This window comes from Rhinolophus sinicus, chromosome 14 (assembly GCF_057876585.1).
Source record: "Rhinolophus sinicus isolate RSI-liver-muscle chromosome 14, RSI-T2T, whole genome shotgun sequence".
NCBI lineage: Eukaryota > Metazoa > Chordata > Mammalia > Chiroptera > Rhinolophidae > Rhinolophus > Rhinolophus sinicus.
Window position 1 is genome coordinate 146116711 of NC_142514.1, and position 26683 is coordinate 146143393.

The following is a 26683-nucleotide window of genomic DNA, read 5'->3' on the forward strand; positions in this document are numbered from 1 at the left end:
GTCACACCAGTTCAGGACAGAAGGTGTCATGCACAGCATCCATGATGATGGTTTCCTTGATTGTGCCTCTAGTGGCTATGGCAGGAGATACACACACAAGTTCTTCCAGTTATTTCTGAGCATATCTGGGAATATCAGATGTGATGAGCCCTCTCCTTTACCATGTGCATCGTCAGGATGCTCCCTCCTACTTGGTGCCTTTAGTTAGATTTTCTGCCCTCTGCTGCCTGTAAAGCTACGGAAGGTGCCATGCCATCACTTGCTGGTGCCCACCATGATGACAGCAATGTATGAATATTACTTCTCTGTTCCTAGAGATTCTGGTGTCCCTATTGCTGACAAGTTACTGCAATCCCTAAAAATAACAAAGCAACACAAGTTTAGTTACCAAAGCAGAGAGAATTTTTAAAGTTTCAGAGAGGTGCTAAATCAGTATTGGTGGTTTCCCAGTGTCTTAAAGAAATACTTAAGAAAAATAGTCTGTCCTCTCTGACCACTAAGATTTTCAAATAAATGAAATGCTACATTATTAATATTTATTTTTACCAATATAGTACATTTTTAAAAAAATCAAATAGTATTTCACAGCCGATTTTGCCCCAGCCCTCTACACTCTCAATTTCTACTCCCCAGAGACAACTTGCTTATCTTTTAGCTATCTCTTCTGAAATTGTCTCTGTATTTCTTAACCTCCTTATATTACTAGTTCTTGATTTTTCAGTATGGTCTATTACTTTACTTCTTGCTATAGGAAATAAACTATATATTTATACTCTAATGTCCTCTCATAAATACGTGTATTATTTCTTCATTCTCCATCTTTCAATATATCTATATCACCTTACTTAGGTAAATCACTTCATTATATTATCGACTATGTACATATTACTCATAGTTGATAAAATTAGCATATTACATTTGCTTTTTTTGATTGAAGCCATTGCCTACTTTTCCATGCTTTCTTAAGTCCCTAGCATTCAAGTAGCTATAATTCATTTCTCCCAAATTTTTCTCTCAATTATAAGTACAGTTTTTAAATTGGTGACAAGCCTCCAGGAGTCCATCATCCTCCATTCTAGGCTGGTTCTCTAAGTTTACTGCACAGCTTTTGCCCTAGGATAATTTATCATTTCTTCCCCCATTTCTACCTCTTTTTGTTTTTCTGAAAGATTTCCGTATTCCAACTCTTCTTTTGAATTTTTACGTTTCTCTTATCGTGTTTTAAATTTACTAGAGCACTTTCTTGTCAACCTTCTCCCCTTTTAAGTAGCATTCTGTGCCATCGGGTGCTGCCAATATTTTATTTCTCTGATGATAGTTCTAATGTTTTGTTTCTTGAATTGTCTGTGTTGAGTTTTTCAGTCTTTGTTTCTGTCTTCTCAACCCTTAACAGCTGGGTAAAAAGCTCACTTACAACACTTCTTAAATGTCTGGAGATCCTTGACTATCCAGTCATACGTAAGAGTGAGGCATTAGAAAGGCCTCTAGGCAGGCATCTGGCAGCCCCAATCTTCTGGAACATACCAGAGCCCTTGAATAAAAAGTGAGTCTGTTTGTAGTGATGGCAATGAGTCAACACGAAACTATATTTGATTCACAATGCCATTTAACAAAGATGTCCCAGAATCAAAGAATTTTGGCATTAGAAATGACTTTGTAGGTTTCCTTACCCAACCTTCCACCCAATGCAGAGATCTCTTTGCTAATATTGCTAAGAAGTAATTCAATGAAAGAGAATGTAGACAGTCCCTTAATTGTGCTAAACAGTTGAGCCTTAGCTTTTGCTTCTGCAAAACTGTGAACAATACTACCTTCTTGCGGGAGTTAGCAGTCCCTGGTTTATAGTAGATGCTTCTCTCCAATTTAATCAGGATACGCCTCTCTGCAACCTCTACCTACTGGAAATGCTTGCCTCTGGTGCCAGAAAGAACACTTTTCACATGACAGCTCTGAAGACAATAATCATTCACCTTTTCTGGACACTACATATTGTGTACATGTCCCTGTCTTACAAATGGTATCGCCTACACACAGAATCCTTCCTTAATACTTCTACATATAGAATGTGTAATCAACTAAAATACCAACATCATCTTCACATGAACTTCTGTTAATCCAAGTTCTCCGCCACTGTGCAAGTGCAATAGATTTTTTTAAAAATGCAAGTCAGGATGAATTTTTTTTAACTTGGTTAAAACTTAATTTTGTTGGTTTCACTCTCGTAAGATGATTATAAATCTTGATTCTGTCATTCATTGCTTAAGAGTCCAGGTGGGTTAAGTCTTTTCACATTTTTTTTAAAGATTTTATTGGGGAAGGGGAACAGGACCTTATTGGGGAACAGTGTGTACGTCCAGGACTTTTTTTTTCCAAGTCAATTTGTTGTCCCCCCAATCCCAGCCATGGAGGGTGCCGTTCAGCTTCAAGTTGTCCTTTCAGTCTTAGTTGTGGAGAGCGCAGCTCAGCTCCAGGTCCAGTTGCCATCGCCAGTTGCAGGGGGCGCAGTCCACCATCCCTTGCGGGAGTCGAACCGGCAACCCCGTGGTTGAGAGGACGTGCTCCAACCAACTGAGCCATCCAGGAGCTCAGCGGCAGCTCAGCTCAAGGTGCTGTGTTCAATCTTAGTTACGGGGGGCGCTACCCACTATCCCGTGTGGGACTCGAGGAATTGAACTGGCAACCTTGTGGTTGAGAGCCCACTGGCCCATGTGGGAATCGAACCGGCAGCCTTTGGAGTTAGGATCATGGAGCTCTAACCGCCTGAGCCACCGGGCCGGCCCCACATTTTTTATATTTAGAATAAATGGACAGAATTAAGACAGAAAACCTTTTGAGGTGGAATGGTAGCATCATCTGAGTACTAATAGAACCATAATTCTAGATTATGATAACCAATGTCATAGTTAAAGAATGTTTCTTGTTGACTATTTAGCCATACTGTTTAACTGTTTAAAATATTAATACTTAAAGGTAAGTTTTTATCATCTGTAAAGTGCATTTATTTGGAATGTCATTTATACAATGGCTTTAACTATATATTAACTATATTTAATATAATATTAAGGTTCAGTCAACCCTACTTTCCCTTTCCCAAACCTCTCCTATTTGTTTGAACTAAATAAAAAGTGTTCTCACCCTGGTGAGCCACCATAAAAGATTGTTCTCAGGTGCAGTTAAAGCTTTGAGGAAATACCATATGCCAACTACTTTACGTGGATTATCTCATTTGATACTATAAAGAAAGTACTATCATCACTTCTGCTTTACAGATTACAAAAGAAACTCAGAGAAGTTCACTAATTTGCCCAAGAACATACAGGCAGTAAGAGGGAGAGCTGAAGGGCCAGTAGCAATAGAGGAAATGAGGACCACAAAGCCTTATGTTCAGAAGACCCTGAGAGAAACACCAATGCAATTAAGCATTCCAGGGCTCCCCCACCTACCAGGGGCCCTGACAAAGACACTGTCAGACAAGCACGCAGAGGGGAAGATTTCACTTTATTTTTACATCGATCTCACAAATAAACCCAACACAGCCAGAAACACTGAGTAGATAAAGTGCCAATGCAGAAGCCTGGCTACAGAAGGAGGGAGCAATCCAGTTCATCTCCTCCATGTCTCCAACCTGGAAAGATATTTCTATTACACAAGAGTGCAGTCAGTTAACATACCAAGCAATCCATTCAATAGACACTTTGAGCTAAGGAATAGAAAATCTTACCAGGTGGAATCTGTGCAGGGCAAGGAAATAGAAAAGTCAAAAAACATTTGTTTCTCAAATAAGTCAGGCATAGAAACACCAAATAACGAAAACAGTATTTTCCAAACTTTCTGTTTTTGAGATGGACATCTAGTAAGGAATGAAAAGAGTACCAGTTCTCCAGGGTTACTTCTTGCTACTGCCTATCTTCAGAACTGTGACCTATGTAGACACTCTCTTCCTACACCCTCAATCAGAGGCACCGGAGATGTTTCCTAGAATTCTGGGAAGAACTGACCTTACCTGCTTACGTTCCCAGGCCCTAAAAAGGAGACCCAGTGCTCTGTAATGAATATCAAGGGCTTTTGGAGTAATCGACTTAGCAGCATTTAAAGATTAATAAAGCTCAAGATTTCCCATAATTGTCGTTAAACATTTTTGGATAACTCTGTCAAGGCTGTGGTTTAAAGCACAATTATTTGGTTAGTGAATTCAAATAATTTCGATGCACTGAGTAAGATTATGATACCCTAAGCTCAGATGGCCCCAACTCTTTCCATTCCAAAATTGGAAAATCACTGATTCTCAGAGGCCAGAAAGATCACTAAAGGCCATCTGATCATCCCCGATGCCACATAATCCTGAACTCAAAGGGCCAGAATCAGTCACATCTTTCCAGCACCTGAGAATTCCTGGTCTCACTGGTCCACAGGAAATCCAAATAAGGATAAACCAGGCCAAGGAACTTCCAACATGCCTCACCTATGATCAAGAGTCAAGACTTAGAGTGGAACTTTCAACTAGGGAAGGAAGGGGTGAAGTATTTCAACTCAGTCCTAGGATAAGAAGCAGGCCAAAGTGATGCCATGATAGGTAGGAGAGGAGAGTGGAGAAGCCTCAGTGGAAAGGCGCAGGTTTTCCCTAGGTAAGAAGATGGAGTGGAGCTGGAGGGGGCATTGAAGTCTGGTAACCTGGGATCACCCCTGCTGAGCTTCAAATGTGACCTCCTCTACTGTGACAGTTAATTTTCCATCTTACTTCCTCTATAGGGACTAATAAGGAGGAGGCCTGGGATGACCCAGGAACAAGTGGAGGCAGTACAAATGGGGATCACCAAGCTTCTAGTGCTTAGGGAGCTTCTGTGAGGCTAAAAACATTCAGAGTTCCGATGAGCTGTTCAGTAGGGACAGCAAATGAACACTAGACGCGATTGTTGGTGGGACCTGGCAAAGTTCAAAGTGGGATCCATTAAATATTCTGGGAACTATAGCTATGAATCAAGGATAGACTTGCGAAACTCACAGCGGGCTATTTTTCTGACTTCTCCAAGCACTTCTATGACCAAATTGAAGGGGAAATACCATTATAGGTATCTGTACGCCCAAGCTGACACCCCAACAAAAATGCTTCAAGAAGTCCCTGTGATCTCCAACCCTTTGAGAGGGGTCAGGAAATATTGGGCAGTCAGAAAAGGTTGTCCTTAATCCAGCCCTGCCTCTTTCCTTGTACCAGGACAGAGCTGAAGAATTTCCCAACCCTCCCTACCTGGAAGTTTCATTCCTGACCTCCATCCCAGAAAGGTTTCCCTATGTAGGCCTTCCCACCAATTGGTTCTGCCTAGTACTCCCTTCTATTCTTGCTCTGCTCTGCGTTTTGTCATCTTTCCCTACTCCTGTGCCCAGCTGCTTGTCAGCTATTAGAGCAGACAAGTAATAGGATAGGCAGACATGGCGACTGGCTCTTACGAGTACCTATGTCTGACAATGATGCCGAGCTTATTTGCTGAAGCCTTCAATTCCATCTCAGAGAGCGATTAATGTTCTTCTGTCTCTGGTTCCTTCCCCCTCTTCCCTCCAAGAAGTTCAAGGTAAAAGACACTCATTTATCTTTGTACCCTCAGCTTTTAGGCACCAAGATAAGGGCCTAAATGTGACAGCTTGGGCCAGGGGACTTTTAATGGCTTAGCACACCAGAGGGAGGGCTACCCAGATCCTCCTAGCATCTATTCCTAAAGTATATTCTTCCCCTACCCTGCCTTTTTGCAAACCCTCACCTCTTCTACTCCTTAAGGCTTGAAGACAAATGAAACAGCATGGGAGAATGAATATAGCCTTGGCTTGTCACGTCTGAAGTTCTAGGTCCCTTTTGCCACTGACTCAGCTTACATGAGCTTAGACAATTCACTTGTCTCTCTGGATCTTTAAATTAAAGGGTCGAACTAAGCTTATCTCACTGGGCTCTTTCAGATTTCAGATCAATTCATACTTGAGAAATCAATGAACGAATTAGGAAAATTTTAACTTTGAGACATAGATATCCTGCACCTCTCTGAAACGGCTAAAGGGAGGTAAAGGTCAGGTTCCTATTTATTATAACATTTTAGCTATAGGAAAACAAGAAAGTGTATCTATGGAGAAACAGAACCTGGCAGCCCCTATACTTGACTAATAAAAGCAAATTTCTGGAGAAAGCAGAGAAATAGGCCACAAGTGAGACCTGGCAGTGTCAAAAAGGTCTATTAATTAAGCGATCAAAGGAGTAAAAAACAATGGCTATAACCAGACAAGATCTGTAAGCACAGACTAAAGTCTAGAGAGGTCTGGGTGGGAAGGAGCCCCTGGAGCTTCTACTAGAGTAAAGGACTTGGTCCACCCCAAGTTGCTACTGCATTTGGTTCAAACCCAGTTTTCGCAGTCTGTCAACCCGGTGTATATGCATATGTGCAGACAGGCTGTGGTTAGGCTTCTGAAGTGCTGAAATGAGAAAGTAACAGAAGAAATGATACCAAATTCAAAGAAGTTAGGCTGAAGGCAAGTACAAGTTTAGTTTAAAAGCTTCTCATTTTCCCCACCACTCGGTGCAGTATCATCAGTGCTCATTTTGAAATGTGGGCTCCAGAGTTTTGTGGCATGGTGAGCTCTGGGAGTGGGGAGGGGTGTATTTGTAGTACGATTGAAAGCCAAAGGCGGGACACAACCCAATCTGACCCATCTGGGCACTTACTTGTCTTCACTCAAGGAAACTGCCTCCACAAAAGGGATTTCTTCCTTGTCTGTCTTCCCCATGATCAGTCGGTGCTTATCCAAGTTTATGATGCACTGAAAACAAAGAGTCACTGGCCACTGTCAATGCTCTCTCTTTGGGGGTATCTATGTAAGATAACCCCACCTTAGAGAGGGAGAATCAAAGGGGAAATAGAATCAATCCTACCTTCAGGGATCGGAGAGTGTGGAGACCAAGGGACAAGTTTTTCTCATTGTCCTCTAATAAAAAAAAAAAATTTAAAATTCAGCCAACGCCATGCTACTTTAGAAGTCAGCCTTATTACCCACCCTTAGGTTCCATCCAACCAACCATACACATGTACATACGTAAATCCAATAAACATCTGTTGAGCATCTATTATATTAATTTCCCCAGATTATTATAGTTAAAAGGCAATAGAGCCAAGATTCAAACCCAAGTCTTTTGAACTATAAAGGACAAAGGCTTTTAGACAAAAACCAGGAACTTAGAATAGGCTAGAATAGAATATATGAGGGAATGTATAAGAGATGGTGGGAAATTATCAAGGGATTTATGGCAAAGGAGTAAGAGGATCCTACCCTCTACCTCCAATGAGCTCATGGAAAGCTCTCAGGGGCCATTTTCACTGTCACACAAAAATGTTTGTTGGCTTGCCCCTTGAGTATTTTTTTTTTGATAAAACTTTTTTTTTATTTTTATTGGGGAAGGGGAACAGGACTTTATTGGAGAACAGTGTGCACTTCCAGGACTTTTTTCCAAGTCAAGTTGTTGTCCTTTCAATCTTCATTGTGGAGGGTGCCATTCAGCTTCAAGTTGTTGTCCTTTCAGTCTTAGTTGTGGAGGGCGCAGCCCACCATCCCTCGCGGGAGTCAAACCGGCAACCTTGTGGTTGAGAGCCCTTGTTCCAACCAACTGAGCCATCCAGGAGGCAACTCAGCTCAAGGTGCCGTGTTCAATCTTAGTTGCTGGGGGCGCTGCCCACCACCCCTTGCGGGACTCAAGGAATTGAACTGCCAACTTTGTGGTTGAGAGCCCACTGGCCCATGTGGGAATCGAACCGGCAGCCTTCTGGAGTTAGGAGCATGGAGCTCTAACCGCCTGAGCCACCGGGCCGGCCCCCCTTGAGTATTTTTAATCAAGAGTTACACACTCCTTCTGAGTGATTCTCAACTTGTAGCTCAGGGCCCAACTGGTATTTTGGAGGGCAAAAATTGGGACACAGTTTACGAAGAAGTTCATATTTACAGGCACGAGATCTCACGAGGGTTTGGTGGAAGTGGGGAGATGGTTTACATTAGGGGTCCATAGGTCCAGTCCCCAGTTCTACTCACCAACCACAGCTGCTGGGCAGTCCAGGCGGAGGGAGCCCAGTGTGATCACTAGGTGCTCAATCTGGCCCACTACTTTCAGATGCCGGGGTAGAGAAAGCTTCTCTCCTTCATGCTTGTGAGATTTGACATGCTCCTTGAGTCTGCACCAGATGGGAAGATACCAGAATCCCCTCAGCAGAGGTTTCTGATAGAATCTTGCAATGCCTACCTTCCAACCCATAGTTGGAATTTTCCAGTGATTTCCTGGGGTTAATTTACCAAAAAAGTGCTAGCCACTTCTTGTTTCAGCACTTTGTCCTAAACCTGCCAGGGAATAGTAAAAAAATAGATTCAGCCCGTTCTCGAAAAGCGATGCCACTGTCTGCATTGGTAAAGACGAGTTGACACACTGAGAGAATCCTATTCCACGTCCTGACATCCCCACCTACGTGCAAAGCAGTTTAGTTAACATGTCCTTTTACCCCTCTGTGGATAACAGATCTCAGAGAGGGCAGCTTAATCCTAAGTTGAGAAGATACTTTGTTCAACATCTAATTTTCTTTGTCATTTCTGTTTCAGTCTATCCTCATCAGTTAGCCTTAGGCGATAAGTTTAGTGGCAGAAAGTGCTTGATATTGATATCAGCAAGGAATAATATCACGGAGAAAGTTTTAACTAATTTAACTTGTCTGCTGTGCAGGGGAGAAAGGAAAGGAACAGCCAAGCTTTCACACAATTATGTAATGTGATTGGAACAGCTAGCACCCGAGCTGTTATGGGTTGGTGGATAAATAATTATGGACTTTTTGTGCCAATACTTCTACTTTACTCCTTTCCTCTCTTTTGGTATTATAGCCCATCCAAAAGAAAAATAATTGCAGTTTTACAGATGGTTATTAATTCCTCTGGAATCATGGCAGTCTGCTGTCTAATTATGTACCAGGATGTTATTAGTCTTTCTGGAACCATCATGTTGCACTATATCTCATCTCTTCACCACATAAAAAAAGCTCAGGATTCTTCTCACAAGAAAGAGCACTTGCATCCTGGACTCCCTCCACCACTTTATATAACAATGTACAAAACCCATAAAGGCAGCTTCAGAGGGTCACAGTGTTGGTGAGAGGCGAGAACAGGGTAGAAACGAGAAGTAACAGATCATGTAGTCACTGATTATACAAATCCAGTCTTGTGCAATCCTACCTAAGAATATGGACATCTTGAAAGTAGCTTAAAATGGGCCATTATATTTACCCTAGTGATTGTTTCAATGTAGAGATCTGGGCTAGGGAATGATTTGTTGCAATTAGGGTTACAGAGGTGGAAAAGGATATTGGGTTGATCCTCCCAATTCTGGGAGGGCCTGTCTGGTACTTTGGAGAAAAGACAAGGAAGAAGAAAAGAAATAAAAGAACAGATTGAGTGAAAAGGAGAAAATATTCAAAATGGCTTTCTCTGACTAAAAGAGGGAGAACCCATTACCAACTGTGAGAGAACTAAAGATACTCAATATACAGAGTATCTGCCTCATACCCAATCCCCAGCAGGGGCAGCAGTAAGATATGATTTTATATGTTCATCACAGAGAGAAAAGGCACTAAGACATGACTGGTTAATCACCCCTATGATGGTTCAGGCGGGAGCAACAGCAGCCCTACTCCAAGTTCTGATGGATGCTTTTTGGGACAGGCTGCGTGACCTCCAGAAGGGCCCTGAGCAAGCGAAGGCCAGCCACATCCCTGCTTTATTCATCTGGGGGATACCAACAGGACAGCTCCTTCTAGTTTGTCTTCTGGGCAGGGCACAGATCCGGCTTAGGGCATGGCACAGAATGAGCCAAGGATCTCACATTGTCTTATTCCAGAGCCCAAAGGTGTTTGCTTAAAACGTAATAGGTGGGAGTTAATGGAAAGTCTGAGGCTTTCCTGGCTCACTGATTTCTCTGAGGTACCCACGACTCTGTCCCTCTACTAAGGACCGGTTCCAGCTGATATTTGAGGTCTGCACACTTCACTTGGAGCCTCTGTGGAAACCCTCACCATCTCAAACTTCAAAATAGACTTAGGCAAAGAGTGATTAGCATCTGACTTCCACCCAGTACAAGGGACTACTTACCCCAGTCTATCCACACAGGCTGAAGAGATGAGATTATACTGACAGCCTGTGTCAACCAAGGCTTTCACATCCTTTCCAGCACACTATGGAGAGGAAACGTCTGTTCAATAGGAGCAAGGGAAGGGAGACCCAGAGAGCAAGCAGCAGATATGTCATATGAAAGGCAGGGCGGGAGAACATCTCCACAGGATGGTTGGGCAGGGTCCCATCTTTACCCACCGCTGGGTCTCCTTGGAAGGGCTCTTTTTCCTGCTGAATTTAGAGCTGACAGAGGATCTCAAAGGACTTTGGATGTTTCATTCTATATACCAAGTAGCTCTTAAGTGTGTGTGTGTGTGTATGTGTGTGTGTGTCACATACCCCTTTGCAAATCTAATGAAAGTTTTAGTCTTTTTCTCATAAAGATACACATGCATACAAAATATTGCAGACATTTTCTGTGTTGCATGGAGTGACCTCCTTGAAATTCGTTCGTGAATCCCATGATAAGACCCATGCTCTATACAGTTTGGAGGTGAGAGACTCACTATTGGGATCATAACGGGCCCAAATTCTACTCGCCAGAAAACCTTGGAAAAGCTGTTTTCAGAACATTACCTGGCAAGAAACCCAAATCATGTCATCCTCCTCAGACTTTTTCAGTCCCTCAGACTTCGCCTGATTGAGTTTGTTGGTCTTGGAGGCCCAAGGGACACGACTGCTTCGGAACTTAGACAGGTTGGTTTCCATGAGGCGCCTCTGCAGAATGTTATGAGGTTGCTTGAGGAATAGAAAGCAGAGGCTTTTTAATGACAGATCATTTCCCCCTTCTCCCACTGTCCCCCAGGCGCCACCAAAATGATGAAGGAGGCTCACATAACTGAGCTCTACCTTTGCTTATTTATTTTTCTTTCAAGTAGGGACTTCACTGGTATTGTTGGCCACCCTGAATGAATGAAAGAGGAAGGTGGGACACTGGGAAATACAGATAGGGCCAATGAATATTCGATGGCTAAAGAGAACTGAAGGACCCTTGTGATTGGACTGCCTAGGCCTGCTGCTGCCTTCCCTCCCCTTACAAGGTCATTTCAGGAGACAAGTGGCCTCAGCCTATGAAGAGTAGGTGTGTCTTCCAGGTGACTTATAGACAGGGCAGTTTATTTTCACAGGCCGAAGAAACCTACCTAGCACTGGTTGTTAAAAGATCTGACTATTTCTATTTCAAGTCTCACTCCCTTAAAATCTTATGTTTTGGACCCAATCTGTATATGCCTGAGGGCTGAGTCACCCATGGGTGGATGGGGTGGGAAGACAGGAATTCATACCTGCTGAGCAACACTCTCAGGAAACACACTTTGGAATGAGGCAGAACCCACAGGAATCATCCTTACTAACATCCTGTGGATCTCAAGAAGCATAAGACAACTCCTACCATATGCTTGTCATCCATTCCTTTCTTTAAATGGGCCAAAAAGTGGGAGTATAAAAAAGGCAGAGAGGGACCAAGAAGCAGGGAACTGAATTTAACCTTATATCTGTTCCAGAATACCTCATGTTAGGAAGCAGAATGAGGACTGTAAATTCAAGTCTGCTCTTTGATTGCGCTTAGGAGAGCTCCCGGGCAGACATACCTCTACTCTATGATTTCTACCCAAAGTGGCCTCCAGAAAGTATAAGCTACCTCATGATAAGAAGTCACTTGACCTGAGAAATTTCTATACCCATGCATCTTAGTCCTAGTTTACAATAACATTCAAAATCCCTCAAAGTATAGTCTAACCTCGAGCTTCTATGTAAGACATACCAGGTGGCACTCCAATTCTGGGGAAAAGCAAGTCACTCTTTGAAGCCCAGAGCCTAGAACCTCGCCAGGGAAGGGCATACAACTGGAGACGGTTTTCATTAGCCTCCCCGCCTTACAGATTTCTGAGGAAGGATGGAGTCAGTCATGACTCACTGTGACCCTGGTGAGGCGAAGAAACGTATTCCCAAAATACACTGACTCTTGGCAAAGCAGATTCTAAATTAGTATCCTTGAAAAAAGGAGAGAAAGAGACACTTACAAGAAAATGAGAGCTTCTTGATAAGGAGCTAGAGGATGTGCTAACTCTGTCCGATTTCCTGGTGTGACACTGGGAGAACGCCATGCTCCGCAAAGGAACAGAACTGCTTCATTGCCAATAAGTCTGGATCCCTAGCTCAAGCCACAGTGCATCAGGGTGTTTGTTTCTGTTGAGTCCATGCTTAGCAGGGCCAACTCGGATAAGTTGAATTTGTAGAACTGAAGATTGGAAGGGGCTTCAAAGGCCATCAAATCAAAGCCCTTCTCACCGAAAGTTTGGGGCTTTCCTTCTACATCGGTCTCGCTGAATGAACACTACTTTATCTGGTTACTCTCAGTCTTGCAGAGGAGTCAAATCACCACTGGACAGATGAGGTCAATGAGGAAAGTTCTAAAATCATTTTCCTTGAAGTAATTTCTCTTCTGAAGTTTCCTCCCTTCCTAAGGGACCCTTCCTCCACAGGCTATAAAACATACTCAAAGTTCTCATACGCTGGGGAGAGAACTTGCCTCCTCAACTCTACATCCTCCTCTAGTCACACCCTTGTCTTGAATGGTATTAAAAAAAAAAAAAAAAAAAAAAGCCGAAACCACTGTCTATTTCCTGATATCCTATATTTTCTTCACTGAGTTACTTTTCATCCCATAGCACCAATAACGATCTCCTAATTTCCAAATCTGGTAGACAGTTTTCAGCCTTCATTTTACTTGACTGCACTAGGGCATTTGGCCCTGCTGACTACAGTCAGCCTTCTGTAGCCACGGGCTTCGCATCTGCAGACTCAACCAACCGCAGATTGAAAATATTCAGAAAAAAAATTCCAGAAAGTTCCAAAGAGCAATTCTTGAATTTGCTACGTGCTGAGCACTGTACTGAATCCATGCAAATGAAGTGATGTGTAGGCATATCCGGCTGTAGCCTGTATGCAAATACGACCCCACTTTATATCAGGGACTTGAGCATCCCTGAGTTTTAGTAGTGGGGGTCGGGGTCCCAGTACTGAGGGAGGACTGTATTCCTTTACTCGTTCTTTTCTTTAGTAACCAAAAAAGGTTCAAACACAATACACGCTCAATGTGAAATATTCACATATCATTGAAGTCTATAACACGAAAAGGGAAGGCCTCCCCAACCTCTCAACCCTTTCTCAGTCCCACTCCCTACAAATCCTTTAAATTTAAAAGTACATTCTCAAAAAAAAAAAAAAAAAAAAGTATATTTCCCCCCCACAAAATTTAGTAAAGATACAAATATATACAAAAAATAGGATCCTACTATAACACTGTCTAAAATTTTCTGTTTTTGTTTAACATATGAAAGGCATTTTCCTGTTGGTACATATAATTCTCATTTTCATAACAAAGTAGTCATCGTGTAGTTCAGAAGTTGAAAATTCACAGCTAATGAGCCCATGTGAACCTCACAGGTGCTTTTCCGTGGTCATTTTATTATGCCTACATTTTTAAGTGATAGTGTAACTGCACATTTACCTCTACTTCCAACCAAATTTTCACTAAAATGATATCGTTAAGGAATAAGAAAGGCCTTAACCTATAAGAACAAAGAGAACAGTAAGGAAACAACAAAAGAGATGTTGACAAAATATTGGAATCTGAAAAGCAGACGGAAAAGTGGTAAGTGACCTGGATGAGAGAAAGCTAAATGCTTCACACCATTCCACTTTACAGCGCTGGAGTGGGAGCAACTGCCAGTTACTCATCAAAATCCATGTTCTCCTCTTTTTGCTGGGAAGATATCTAGGTTATGTTTCCCAGCCTTCCTTGCAGTTAGTCATGGCATAAGACTGGGTTCTAGCGAACAGAATATGGGTAGAAGTGGCATGCACCACTTCCAGACCTGGTCCATAAAAACCTCCTGTGCACAGTCCTCTGTATTCTTTTCCTCTCCTGACTGGCTGGGATGGAGAAAACCCTTAGGGTAATCTTTCCAGAGGTCACATGTTGAAGACACAAGAGTCACTGTCAGCCAGGTCCCTAAATGACTACGTGGGAGGGCTGTCTTGCTAGCCTTTCCACGAGTGCTGATACTTACGAAAAAATACACTATTATGTTTGAGCTATTATATGTTTTGGGGTCTAGCTGTAAAAGCTTTTTTCTGACTAAAGTAAAACCCTGGAAAGGCTGAGGAGTTAGAGGTATTAGAACCTCTGTAGTTGGAGGATACAATTAAGGTTGGAAATATGTTAATGTAAAACCTGCATGAGGCCCCCACTTGACCCAGACAACTGGGAAGAATGCCAAAAGTTTTTTCTTTTATAAGAGTAAATCAAAAGACTCTGGTTGGTACTTTGGCTAGGCTTAGAAATTATGCACTGTCAGATTTCTAAAACAACTAAGGATGAGGGTGGCATGGCATACTAAACCAGCACTGAAGGATGTGAGTTTAAAGATTGAAAGTGCCCACAGTGGTTCTCACATAATGAAAGAAAAAAGATCCACACCAAGATTTCACATCACTATGAATTTTTGGAATATCATGGATGACAAAGATTTTTAAAGCTTCCAAAGAGAAAAAGATGATCCAAGTACAAAGGATCGTGAACCAGAATGACATAGGACTATAAATAGTGTAGGTGTATCATACTCAGTGGCAATGTTGGAAGCTAAAAGAGAATGGAATGATATTTTTTAAAAATCTCGTAGGACATAATTTCTAAACTAGCCAAACTATCAGTCAAGACTCAGGAGGTATTTCCCATACATCCTCCAAAAGCTACTGAAGGATAGGGTCCACCAAAGTGAGGGAAACAAATGAACAAATAAAAAAAAGCACAGGACCCAAGAAATAACAAATCCAACAGAGAAGAGGGCAAAGGAAATTCTGAGGATAGTGTTGAAGGAAAAGTCCAGGATACAGATTGTGTAGCAGGCCTTGACAGCAACGAGTCCAAAATGAAATGGGACAATAGAGGGCTCCAGAAAGGATTTCTCCAAGAAAAAAAAAGACTGCTAAATGACCTACAGTTCTAAGGTAGTTGGAGGAGATTTAAATTTTACATAGAAAATTAAATAAATAAGAAACTAGGCAATTATCAATTTTGAGAAAAATATTTCTATGAGAAAGGAAATATAATTATAATACATTATTTGATGCAATTGTGATAATATGAACATAATCATAATAATGTACAAAGTAAACGCTGATTTGACCCAAAACAATTATGTAACAGAATATTAGTATAATAGGAGGCCATCATGGGGAGATGTAAAAGAATTAAACCCTTATCTATTATAATATAAAAATCAACAGATAATGGTAAAATCAATAAATCAAAAAATTACTTATTTACTTGTTTTCTATTTCACTCCCCTCACTAGAGTGTTAATTCCATAAGGGCAGTCATCTCAATTGTCTTGATCATGACTGTATCCCCAACTCTTGACCTACCATGTTTCCCCGAAAATAAGACCTAGCCGGACCATCAGTTCTAATGCATCTTTTGGAGCAAAAATTAGTATAAGACCCGGTATTATATTATATTATATTATATTATATTATATTATATTATATTATATTATATTAATTATATTATATTATATTATATTATATTATATTATATTATATTATATTATATTATTATATTAAAGAGCCAGTCTTATAGTAAAATAAGACCAGGTCTTACATTAATTTTTGCTCCAAAACACGCATTAGAGCTGATGGTCCGGCTAGGTCTTGTTTTCGGGGAAACATGGTATTAATGAATCTTTACCCTTTACTTCTTCAAATGAATCTTTACCCTTTACTTCTTCAAAAAGGCTTTGGTGATTAACAGCATCTGGCTGTTTCCTTCAGAATCCCTTCAGCACTTGCACTTTACATAGTTGTACTACTTGCATTCCCACTGCTTGAATATTGCTTTGTAAATTTGCTTAGTGGTTTATTTTTATGTTTATTGAAATACTGGCTTTCCAAGGGCTGCCTTCTGCTTTCCTGATATCTTTCAAGACAGACAGCGCTGCAGGTACTCTGGTCGCCTTTTGGACATAATTCTCTACTCATCTGCCTGACATGAATCCTGCTTTATGCTTTAGCTCAACAAGGCAGCTACTAACCTAAGCATTCCTGGTTCTCTACTGTTCCTAAAATGTGGCTGCTAAACCCTAATCAAGGTTTAGGCATCTAAACTCTAACCAGGCGAGCTCAAATGTGCTGCCTCCATCATCAGGAGCTTCTGACAAAAATGGGCTCTGTAGGCAGTGTTGTTTTCTGGGTGGAAGTAGTTATTTCCTCAATCTGGCATCCAGTCTGCTTAAATGTCTGCTCTAGTCGGGCTGTAGAGTGGGAAGAAAAGTGATGTGGAAGGAAATAGACTAAACTGCAGGATGCCAGAGAATAATGATTTGAGCAAGAACTTCTAAGACTACTTTCTCAATCCCTGCACTGAACCCAGATAGAATCAAACTAATGGAATTTTGTGCTCCACAGAATGGATTAGACTGGACAATAGGGCGCATGACAGAAGTCTGCCTTCTTTGTAGCATTTACTCCCAGAGAAGAAACCCAACGTTTCCAGCTAGCAATAGAAGCACATCTAGAACCACCTAGAAATAGGGGTCAGAAAATCTAGCCCACAAGCCAAATTCAGCCTCCTGCCTGTTTTTGTAAATAAAGATTACTTGGAACACAACCAACCCCACTCATAAACTGCCTATGGCTGCTTTTGCACTAAAACAGCAGAGTTGAGTAGTTGAGACAGACTGTGCGGCGTTCAAAGCCAAAAAAGTAGTTACTACCGTGTTTCCCCCAAAATAAGACCTAGCTGGACCATCAGCTCTAACGTGTCTTTTGGAGCAAAAGTTAATATAAGACCCAGTTATATTATATTAATTATATTATAGTATATATTATACCCGGTCTTATATTGTATTAAAATAAGACCGGGTCTTATATTAATTTTTGCTCCAAAAGACGTATTAGAGCTGATAGTCCAGCTAGGTCTTATTTTCAGGGAAACACAGTATCTGGTCCTTTACAGAAAATGTATGCCAACCCCTGACTTACAGTAGTATTTAAAAATACATGCTTTGGAGTCAGACAGAGTTGAGTTCAAGTTAGTAAGTATCTCAGAGTGCTTTTGTGAGGATTAAATGCCATGATCTGTATGAAGCATTTAGCACTGTGTCAGGTATACAGTAAGTGCTCAAATGTTACTAAGTATATGTATGTGTGTATATTTTAAATTCTTACACTCAACCTAAAATTGAAGCTGATTACCATTCACTTTTTTCTAAAAGAGCATGAAATCATCCTACTTCATTTTAGTCCTCATTTACATTTGTAAATAAACATGGACTCCTGATTGACTGTCATTTCAAACCCAACATACATATCTCTACCTGTCCTTGTAAATCTAAAAAGGCACTGATATCTGTGCCTTCTCTCCTTTGTTTACTAGAACATACAACATGTGACCCATTCCACCCGATGGGAATGTAGACAGGTTCACCGTGGGTTTGCAGCTGTTCAAAAATACATGGGAGCCTATGGAACGCAGTCTGTCACACTGCCCCAGGCCTTCTGTGTTCTGTCTCTCTGCCTTTGCCTGTGACACGACAGACACATTATTTCAAAGAGAGCAGCCTTATTCCTGATTGCTACGTGCTTGTGGACTGGTCTGACATGGCGGTTCTCAGCTGGCGTGGCAGGCTGCATTTTTGTTAGAAAGGCTTCCCACATAGGCAGGGACTGGACCAGACAATTTCTAAGTCAGTTGTTACTCTGAGGTTCTACAGGGCACCGTCTGGCAGCAGCCTCCTCTCAACACCATGTCATCGTCAAGTGACTCACCAGGGAATGATGACGCTGTAATCAGTGCTGGTTCTCCATCACTGTTGTCACACCAGGTCAGAGCAATCAGTTCTTCCACTGAACTCCTCTGGCGTTTATTGACTATAACATCTTGGCAACTCGCGTAGGCTTTCTGGTGGTATTATTTATCTTCTCGTGAACTGTCTACTCAACAACTATACTTGAGTAACTAACAGATATCCCAAATGTAACTTGTTCAAAAATCAAAGTCCTGATCCCTATTTCCTATCCCTAACCTGCTCCTCCTATATTCTCACCCATTTCAGGAAATGACAACTTTATTCTCAAATTGCTAGATCAAAAACCTTGAGGTCATGCTTAACTAGTTTCTTTCAGACAGACCCTTAATCCAATCCATCAACTAAATTTGTCAGCTCTGCCTTCAAAATACATCCAGAACCTAATCTTTTCTTGTTCCTTTCACTCCTATTACACTGCTCTGAACACTCTTCCCCATGATATTTTGCTTTCTCACTTCCTTCATTATCTCCTAAAATGTAATCTTATCAGAGGCCTTCCCTGATCATTCTATATAAAATAGCAAGGTTCCACTCCACCTACCCTGGCCACTGCATTCCCTATTCCCCTTACACTGGTTTATTTTCTCCATAGCACTAATTACTACCTGATATATTATATATTTCCTTGTTTTTATTTTCTGCCTCCTTCCCTCACAAGAATGCAAGTTCCGTTAGGACAGGAACCCTGTTTTGGCTCACTGTTATATCTTCAGTGCCTAGATTATTGCCTAACATCTAATAAGTGTTCAATAAATATTTGTGGAATAAATTCACCTCTTCTGTTCTTCCCCCTAATCTATAAACTCCCTGTAGAGAAAACTTTTGCTTTCTTCTTCTTTGTGGTCCTAGCACCTAGCAAGTGTCCTTAACACAGCAAGTATTCAGTCAATATTTGCTATAATTAGGATGCAATCACAGCTCTGGAAATCTTCAGTTTCCATCAGATCCTGGTGTTATACTGGTATTTCATGCTGCTCTTCTAAGGCGCCAGAGTTCTCTGATCCAAAACATGTAGCATTATGAGTGTCTCGTGGCATTATGAATGGCTAATCCATAGGGTACCACCCATGGCTGCTCCAACTGACAGAGACTCTGATCAGGTAGATCAGATACTGAGAGTATAGGACTAGTTATTTCATGGTCAGGTGGCTTTGCTGTGTGTCCTGCCATCCTTCCCCTGGGCTTCATTCCTAATTCTAGTGAGTTCTGCTAAAGCATTTGGCTATAAGCAGAATCAATCATAGATAGGAAAGCAAAACTCTCTCTCCATTGCTGGATGACTAGGGATTAGGTCTGATGGTAATAATATAATCATATAGGAAACACTGCACAGTATCTTATGACAGGACTATTTTTTAAAATTAAAGAGTCCTACAAGTAACAACTGATGGGAAAATAAAAGAGTCAAATACCACCCCCTAAAAGGTTAAAAAGTCCTTACCTCAGGGAAAGAACATTTATGAACCTGACTAAAACAAAAGAAATTACAAGAGGCAAAACTCCAAGAGTGGAGAATTTTTTCTCCAGCTTCAACTTTTTAAAAAATAATAAATCAAGTAAGATATTACTCATATCTCTGATTTTGGCTCTTAATCTAATACAGAAAGAAAAAGCAGAAGATGAAAGGATAAAGAAAATAGAGAGTCAGGCATATGAAACAAATTTAATTTCCATCGCAGACTTTTTAGCAGCCAACTACACACAAACAGAAATAGGGCAAAAGCACTTTCCTGGGGCCAAGAGAACAAGACCACATTTGATTGCCAACGGGTGCTCTTTGCCAATCCAAAAAACAGTTGGCAGGCTGGTATCAAATAGTGAATGTTACAGAAATAGCATGGTAAAAGGTAGGTGATTCAGAAAACCTAGCAGAATCATTCTACTATAGGTCACTAGTATGAGGAAAACAACCCACAATCTTCTGAACTGGCATAAACCCCCGAGTCAACTAAAACTAATTTGTCCTTTCCCCTATCTCTCTCGGGTGCCATCCCCTCCCTATTCCTGTCTTCCTTTTATTGAGTTTGTATATATACCTATTCAGTAGATTTTGGCATCCTCAACATTTCACTTCAGTGAGAGAAAACTGAGTCAACACTGGTCTATAGTACCAGATATGTCCACAAAGTGAAGTGACAGGGTACTTCTAAGGTTATTCTTCTAATATTGTACTGAGGCAGACACGTCAGTCAGGAGAGCTTAAGCATGCCTCCTCACCCCGCTCACAGCCCTCCTAGCCCTACCACAATCTGCCTGGCTTCTATGCCCTGTTCTAGCTCTTCTGCGCAATCATTTGCACATTAAAGGTGTGAGAACAGTGAGAGGGGATATCAACTCCATGGCGATGGGAGGGGGCGGACGGAGAAAGTATGAACCATGGTTCAGGATCTCACAGTAAACTGCTGTGTATCACATCCACGGCAATAACCTGCTTTCTGAAGATGCTTCCTTCTTCCAGCCCACTGCCTATGTTCTATGTTATCAGTTTCTCTGTGGCTCAACTGAGACAGACTGGAGTCAGAAAAGCAGATGGAATTCTTCCTACACAGGATTAAGTAAGTAGTATAAGGAATGCGAGGCACAATGATGGAGAGATAGTTCCTCAGGGATAGGAAACCCCTTGACAGCCCAGGACAACCAAATGTCGATAATATCTTAAATCCTGCATGAAGGGAAGAAAAACATACCACATTTTACTTCTTTTCCTAATACTTACCTCTTTAGTGGTTCCTGCAGCTTCCAGGAACTAGGATTATTTTGGCCTGAAGGTAAGAAGATGTGGACCTGATTTGCTAAATGAATCTAGATTGCTTTAAAGTGAAAGGAGGTAACAGAGCTATCTTTTTCTAGGAATATAGTTCAGTCACTCACCACTCTGAGCGAGCATGAATCAGACTGCCGATCCTGTGGCTTGTGTAGGAAAAATATCTTTGAAGAAACAGTTCAAGACAACTGGGTAGACGTCGCCTGCACATACATAACTAAAAATGATTCTCAATCACAATGGGAGAGGGCAAATTCTTATTGGTATCTGTGTGTCATTACGGTTGTTAAAAAAAAAAAAAAAAAAAAAAAAAAAAAAGATGGATTGAGAAGCTCTGCCCTTCATAGTCATTCTTGCACTGGACATGGCAATTTCCGTGAACCAGGGTGACCCACCCACCCCCTCCTTTGACAAATTAAACATTCCAAAAGCTCAAAAAATACTGGAAAAATTACAGCGTACCTACTTAATTTAAAAGATTTAATTAATGCTTCATAAATTGTTACCCAGATGAATAAAATGATCACGGAATTCAAGAAAACAAATAAACTACAAGAAAACTCCAGATAAAACTAAAGCTAAACATAAATTTGGCCCAGCACCACTACTACAGTGACTGAAGGATGAGAATCAAATACAATTCTTTAAACTAGCAATCTTCAGCCATCCATCCTCCTCTTATAGCTAGAGGGCAGCATGGTCTTTGAATCCAGACCTCCTGGAGTTTCTCCTTTACGTGAAGAAAAACCCTGCTTAAAAAAAAAAAAGCCTGCGCCAGCCTTCGCTCCACACGTTGGCTGTTAGTGAGACGGAGCATCTTGGCTTCCTCTCTCTATCCGCTCTATGAGGGTAGAGGTGGAATAGGAGAAGAGATGAGAATGATGCAGAAATGTTTGGGGCTCAGTTCCACCCTCCTTTTCCTCTCCATCCTCAGAATGGAAGGTCAAAGGTAGATAAGACCAAAATCAAACGGAGAAGTAGATTTTGCATAGGGGGAAGATGGATTCAACAAAAGTCATCTGGATATGGTGACTGTCAAGAGACCCCCTTCCCATTTTGTCCTCTCCTTACTCACACCCATTAGGTGTCACCTCTGTCTGGGTCATAGGACCGGCCGCGCAGCCTGTGTGGGTGCCCTGGCTGGAAGGCTCTAGCCCCATAAGATCAAATTTGGTACTGAGAATAAATAAATGGTAAGGAAAGGCGACCTGGGGGCAAGAAGGCAGGGCAGAATCGAGAGCAGAGAGACACGAAGGGAGGAGGCAGAGCCGAACGCAGCGCGAGCTAGAACAGCTACGACGGAACCCTGTGAGACTGAAGCAGGAAAATGCTGGATGGAGAGGAATCGAAACAGAGCAATAGCGAGCCAGAGGACGGCAGAGGGCAGGGGCCGGGGCGGTGACTAAGTGAAAGCGGCAATGTGCGGGCCCCGGGAGACCGCAGAGCGAAGGTGACCGGCCGCCACGCGCGGGGATTCCGAGGCGGGCGCGGCCGTGAGGGCTCACCGTGTCCTTGGACGAGCCCAGCTTCTTGAGGCCGTCCAGGGGCAGCAGGTCGGCCGAGTCCTTGTGGATGAATTGCACTGCTTGCTTCATCCGGCGCTGCTGCCGCAGCGATGCTGCCTCCCGCATGTCCGTCTCCTTGCGGCCGCCCTCGGTGAGGAGCCCTGAGTAAAACATCGCTGAGGTGCCCACCACCCAGAGTCCGCCTCGCTCCCCGCACCCCGGCAGCCCCCGGCCTCGAGCTCCAACGGCGCCGGGAGAGCCGCGCACCGCGGCTTTTATAGCCGAGAGCGTGACGTCACTGGGAATAGCCAGTGCGCGCGGGGGGGCGGAGCTAGCACAGCGCCCCCGTCCGGCGAGCGGCTCCCAGCGTCTGCGGCGGCTGAGCATCCCGGCTTCACCCCGCCTAGGGTGAAGAGCCGGCGACCAGGAGTGGCGCTGGCGGCACAGACGCGGTGCGCCAAGTGTCTGCCGGGTCCGCTTTACCCAACCGCCTCCAGCCCGTTGTGAGTGCCCTGCATCCCCTGAACCGGGAGGGTGTGTGGGGCCCATTGCCCGAGCAGCTTCTCCTACCCCAGCCGTCGCCGCCGCAGGGTTCCCGCTCACCTGTCCACGCAGTGGCGGACCCCGGGATCACGGACAGCTGGGCCATGCCCCGAGTCCCGTCGTCCGCACCGCTGCTCGGCTTCGCAAATTGCCACCTCTGCGCCCCCTTCCCGAGCCCCCGCGCCTACAGCCCGGGCTCGGGAGGACGGGCGGCGCACTCAGAAGTTGGGATCGCTCAGGATTTCTACAACTTCAGGTCGGTCCCCACCCACCAGGGCACGTGACTGGGGAGGGGGCAGCTCCTGCGGGCGGGCTGGAGCTGGCCTTCTGGGGACCCTCCCTCCTCCTGGTACCCCCTGCCTGGGACCTGGCACCTACGCTTCCAAGCCGGGGAAGCAGGGCCGGGCGGAAGCCGGTCAGCCTGAGGCTGAAGAACGGCAAGGGTCCCAGCCTCCGCGCGACTGCGCACGAGTGCGAGCCCTACACCTGTTCTTTAGAACACCCCGCAGAAAAACACGTTTTTCTCAGCCAATACTAGGGCTTAACGTCTCTCCAGCGTGTTTGTGGGAGCACATTGGAACCCGGTTTTCTTCGTGAATCTTTCTTACTGTCAAGCCATTCTAATGGGGCACCCTCGGTTCTGGCCTCGAAGCTGACAGTGCAAACCACGTTCCCACCCTAGGACACGTTCCCACCCTAGGGCACGTTCCCACCCTAGGAACAACCACTATCCTCTCCCAGCCCACCTCACAGGAACATCCATGAAGCAGAAAGATCTGCTCTCGGTAGAGAACTAACAGTAAAAGGAACACTAACATTTACTGAGCCTTTTACCATATGCCAGGTGTTGGAATAAATACTTAAAATGTAGGAGCGCACTGAATCTTGGCAATGGTTTATGAGGTAGTATTATCATTATCCACACTTTACAGGAAAATACCTGAGACCTCTTAACTGGTATGTGAATGTGCCTTGGTTCCCTCCCAATTCCTTGTTTGCTACTGCCAGAGTAATCTTTTCAAATTCACCTCCCTGCTTAGATCACCTCAAAAGGCTACCTGTTGCTCTTATAAATCCCCACATTCTCACATGGTCTTCCCCCATCTGCTTCTCCACTCTGTACTTCAGCCTCATGAGCCTTCTTCCAATTCCTTGGAGGAGCCATTCTCCTCTTGCCAAATGGTCTACCTTTGAATATCCTGTTGCCTCTGCATGGACTGCCCCTCCTACTCTGTTCAGTCAACAGGTATACCTCAGCTTCGTTATTGTTCCTTCCAGACCTCAGCTCCATTACCATTTCTTTAGGAAGGGCTTCTCTGACCTCCCACAGGTGAATTCTCCTTAATTATATACTATGATTCTCTCCTGGGCATTTCACCTTTTTTTGGTGGTGGTGTGTTATGGTTGTTTGATTAATATTTATCTCTTTCACTAATTGTAAGCTCCAAGAAGGTAACTGAGTCCATTTTTTTCCCTTACCATTGAATCCCTAGCACATAGAAGGTTCTCAATAAATACTGAGTATAACTATGGCAAAAAGTTAAAGTCTTGTCCAAGGAAAGCAAATAGTAGAGCTGGGCTTTTAAACCCAGGCTGACTGCCCCCAGAACCTGTGCTGGACCTCCCAGACCAGGAAGGGCAGGGTTGATCACATGAACCTACTTTTCCCCTCCATCCCTGCCTTTAGCACTTGCCCTAGATTCAGAGCGCACAGACTGCTTGTGGGAAAATAAATCCAGAAGGCCAGAGGCTGCTCACCTGGCTTCAAGGACCCCCGCCTTCATACAGCATGGAGGGGAAGGTGAAGAGGGGGTGGGACTGCAGCTCACCTCTTAGCTCCCTGGCACACTTCCAGCAGTGAACAACAGTGGCTGCCCTGACCCCTTCTGTCCTGTCGCCTGGATCCCTGCCTGGTCACTCCTCCAGACGCGAGTCAACTGGGGAACAGTGAAAGACAGCCTTGTGGTGTCTCTTTAGGACAGGTGCCCCTGAGCTCGGCAAAGTATCAAGACAGGCCTAACAGTGAGGGCCCCTGGGGCTCAGGCTAGTACTGCTACTCTCCTCTGGGAGAAAGCCAAGCAGGCAGATTCCAACTCCCCACTCCTCAGGCAGCTCAGCTCAGTCTTGCAGTCTTTTTTGCTGAGGATGGCCCGACAGAAGAAAGGGACTCCTTTCATGGTTAGAACCCTCCCTCCCCCAGGGAACACCAGGAAGCTGAATCTCTCTATTGAACTGGAATTTGTCCATATCAAGTGTTGCTGAAAAATAAATAGGGCCTTGACTAGATGTGGGAATCCTTTTTGTGAATGCAGAGCCCTTTGCCGTCTCCTGCAATTGGATCTGTGGCCACACCAGTTGGTTCCCTCATCTGTCAGAGATCTTCCTTAGCCAGATTGATACAATCACTGCCCTTAAGCATGGGTCAGTGTGGTGAGGCCAATGCAATCCCCTGCACACTCACTATGAGTTTCTGCAGCCTGCAGACTGGCTGCTCCTTTTGAGGAGCATCACCTCTGTGCAGTTTGCCCAAGTGACTTTTAGCAAGTCATGTCCTACCTCTAAGCCTCAGTTTCCATATCTGAAAAATGGGTACAGTGAGATTACATATAAAACTGGGCTTTGTAAACTCTGGGGGGTTGTCCCAACAGAAAAGATCATTATTAATTCTCCATGTAGGAACCTCCCCTGCCCCATTGACCCATCTTGAAAGTATAATATACTTGTTAAAAGCACAGGTTTTAGAGTCCACTACACTAGGTTTGAATCCCTGCTCTGCCACTTACTAGCTATGTGATTAGTAAGTTACCACATTACTGTGAATTTCGGTTCCTTATCTAGAAAATGATGCCAGTAACATATTTACCTTTCAGGGCTGCTGTGAGGGTTAAGTGAAATAATACACACAGCACATCATGGCACATAGTAAGGGCTCAGCAGACGGCAGCTACCATCATTACCTGGACCAGCTTCAGGAAACCTGTAGGTTGCTGAGCCTCTGGGTCGGCCCTGGTCTATGCCTCCTCCAAGCCTCCCGGCGTAGCTACAGGCAGTGCAAATCAGACCTGAGCATCTTTTACCCCCCACCCTCTGCTCCTTGGAGCAGAGGAGCCTCCCGAGGCAAGAGCTGGCCAGCTCTGTCCCACTCCTTGGTGCCTCTAAATTCTGACTTGACCATGTCAAGTGGAGCTGTTCTAACATCCTCTACATCCTTCCTCGACTGTTGTAGAGGATCTGTCCTTGAAAATTGTGCTAGACAAGCTGATGCTGTTTCAATGAGGATTTTATTTGCGTTGTTCTTATTATAAGTGACAGAAGCCCAGGTGAAATTTTCTTAAGCCAAAATGCAAACTTTTGGGAGCCCTTAATTCAAAAGTGAAAGTGTTGGGGTGGCCGGTCAGCTCAGTTGGTTAGAGTGTGGTGCTAATAACACCAAGGTTGCCAGTTGGATCCTTGCATGGGCCGCTGTGAGCTACACCCTCCTTAAAAACAAATGAAAAAATAAAAAGTGAAGGGACTTCAGGCATGGCTGGATCGAAGGGCTCAAATAACATCACGGTGTTTCAACTCTGAGCTCATGCCATGGCAGGCATCATGGCTGTCTCATGGCTGTCAGCAGTGCCAAGCTTACAATCTATTCTGCCAGCAACCCTCACTGGGTCTTCAGCTGACAGGGAGGCATGTGAGAATGGGGATATAGGATGAGTGCCAGAGCTGGGAGGCCAGAAAAGTAGATGAGAAGAGCAGAGGAGAAAGCGGAGCTGGCCAAGGAGTTTTCATCCCCCTTCCCTTCCCACCCATGACTATTTTGCTCTGACTTTGCCCTTGGG

At 43.6% G+C, this 26683-nt stretch overlaps 1 protein-coding gene across 1 annotated transcript; it reads right to left on the minus strand.

Moving 5' to 3' along the window:
• Positions 1 to 3479: 3479 nt before the first annotated feature.
• Positions 3480 to 23077, minus strand: NRIP3 (nuclear receptor interacting protein 3). Its single transcript, XM_019728783.3, has 8 exons — positions 22884 to 23077; positions 22314 to 22474; positions 10750 to 10911; positions 10153 to 10235; positions 8059 to 8198; positions 6911 to 6963; positions 6704 to 6798; positions 3480 to 6453 (listed from the first exon to the last, which is right to left on the minus strand). Exons 1-8 carry the CDS (start codon positions 22960 to 22962, stop codon positions 6438 to 6440), a joined length of 789 nt encoding a protein of 262 aa, XP_019584342.3. The 5' UTR covers positions 22963 to 23077; the 3' UTR covers positions 3480 to 6437.
• Positions 23078 to 26683: the final 3606 nt, after the last annotated feature.

Coding starts and splice junctions, on each gene's coding strand:
- NRIP3 (XM_019728783.3), bottom strand. CDS start 22,962: ATGGCCCAGCTGTCCGTGATCCCGGGGTCCGCCACTGCGTGGACAGGT. Junction 22,475..22,883: donor CTGCGGCGGCGACGGCTGGG/GTAGGAGAAGCT, acceptor TGTTTTACTCAG/GGCTCCTCACCGAGGGCGGC. Junction 8,199..10,152: donor GCCTGTGTGGATAGACTGGG/GTAAGTAGTCCC, acceptor CATCTGGTGCAG/ACTCAAGGAGCATGTCAAAT.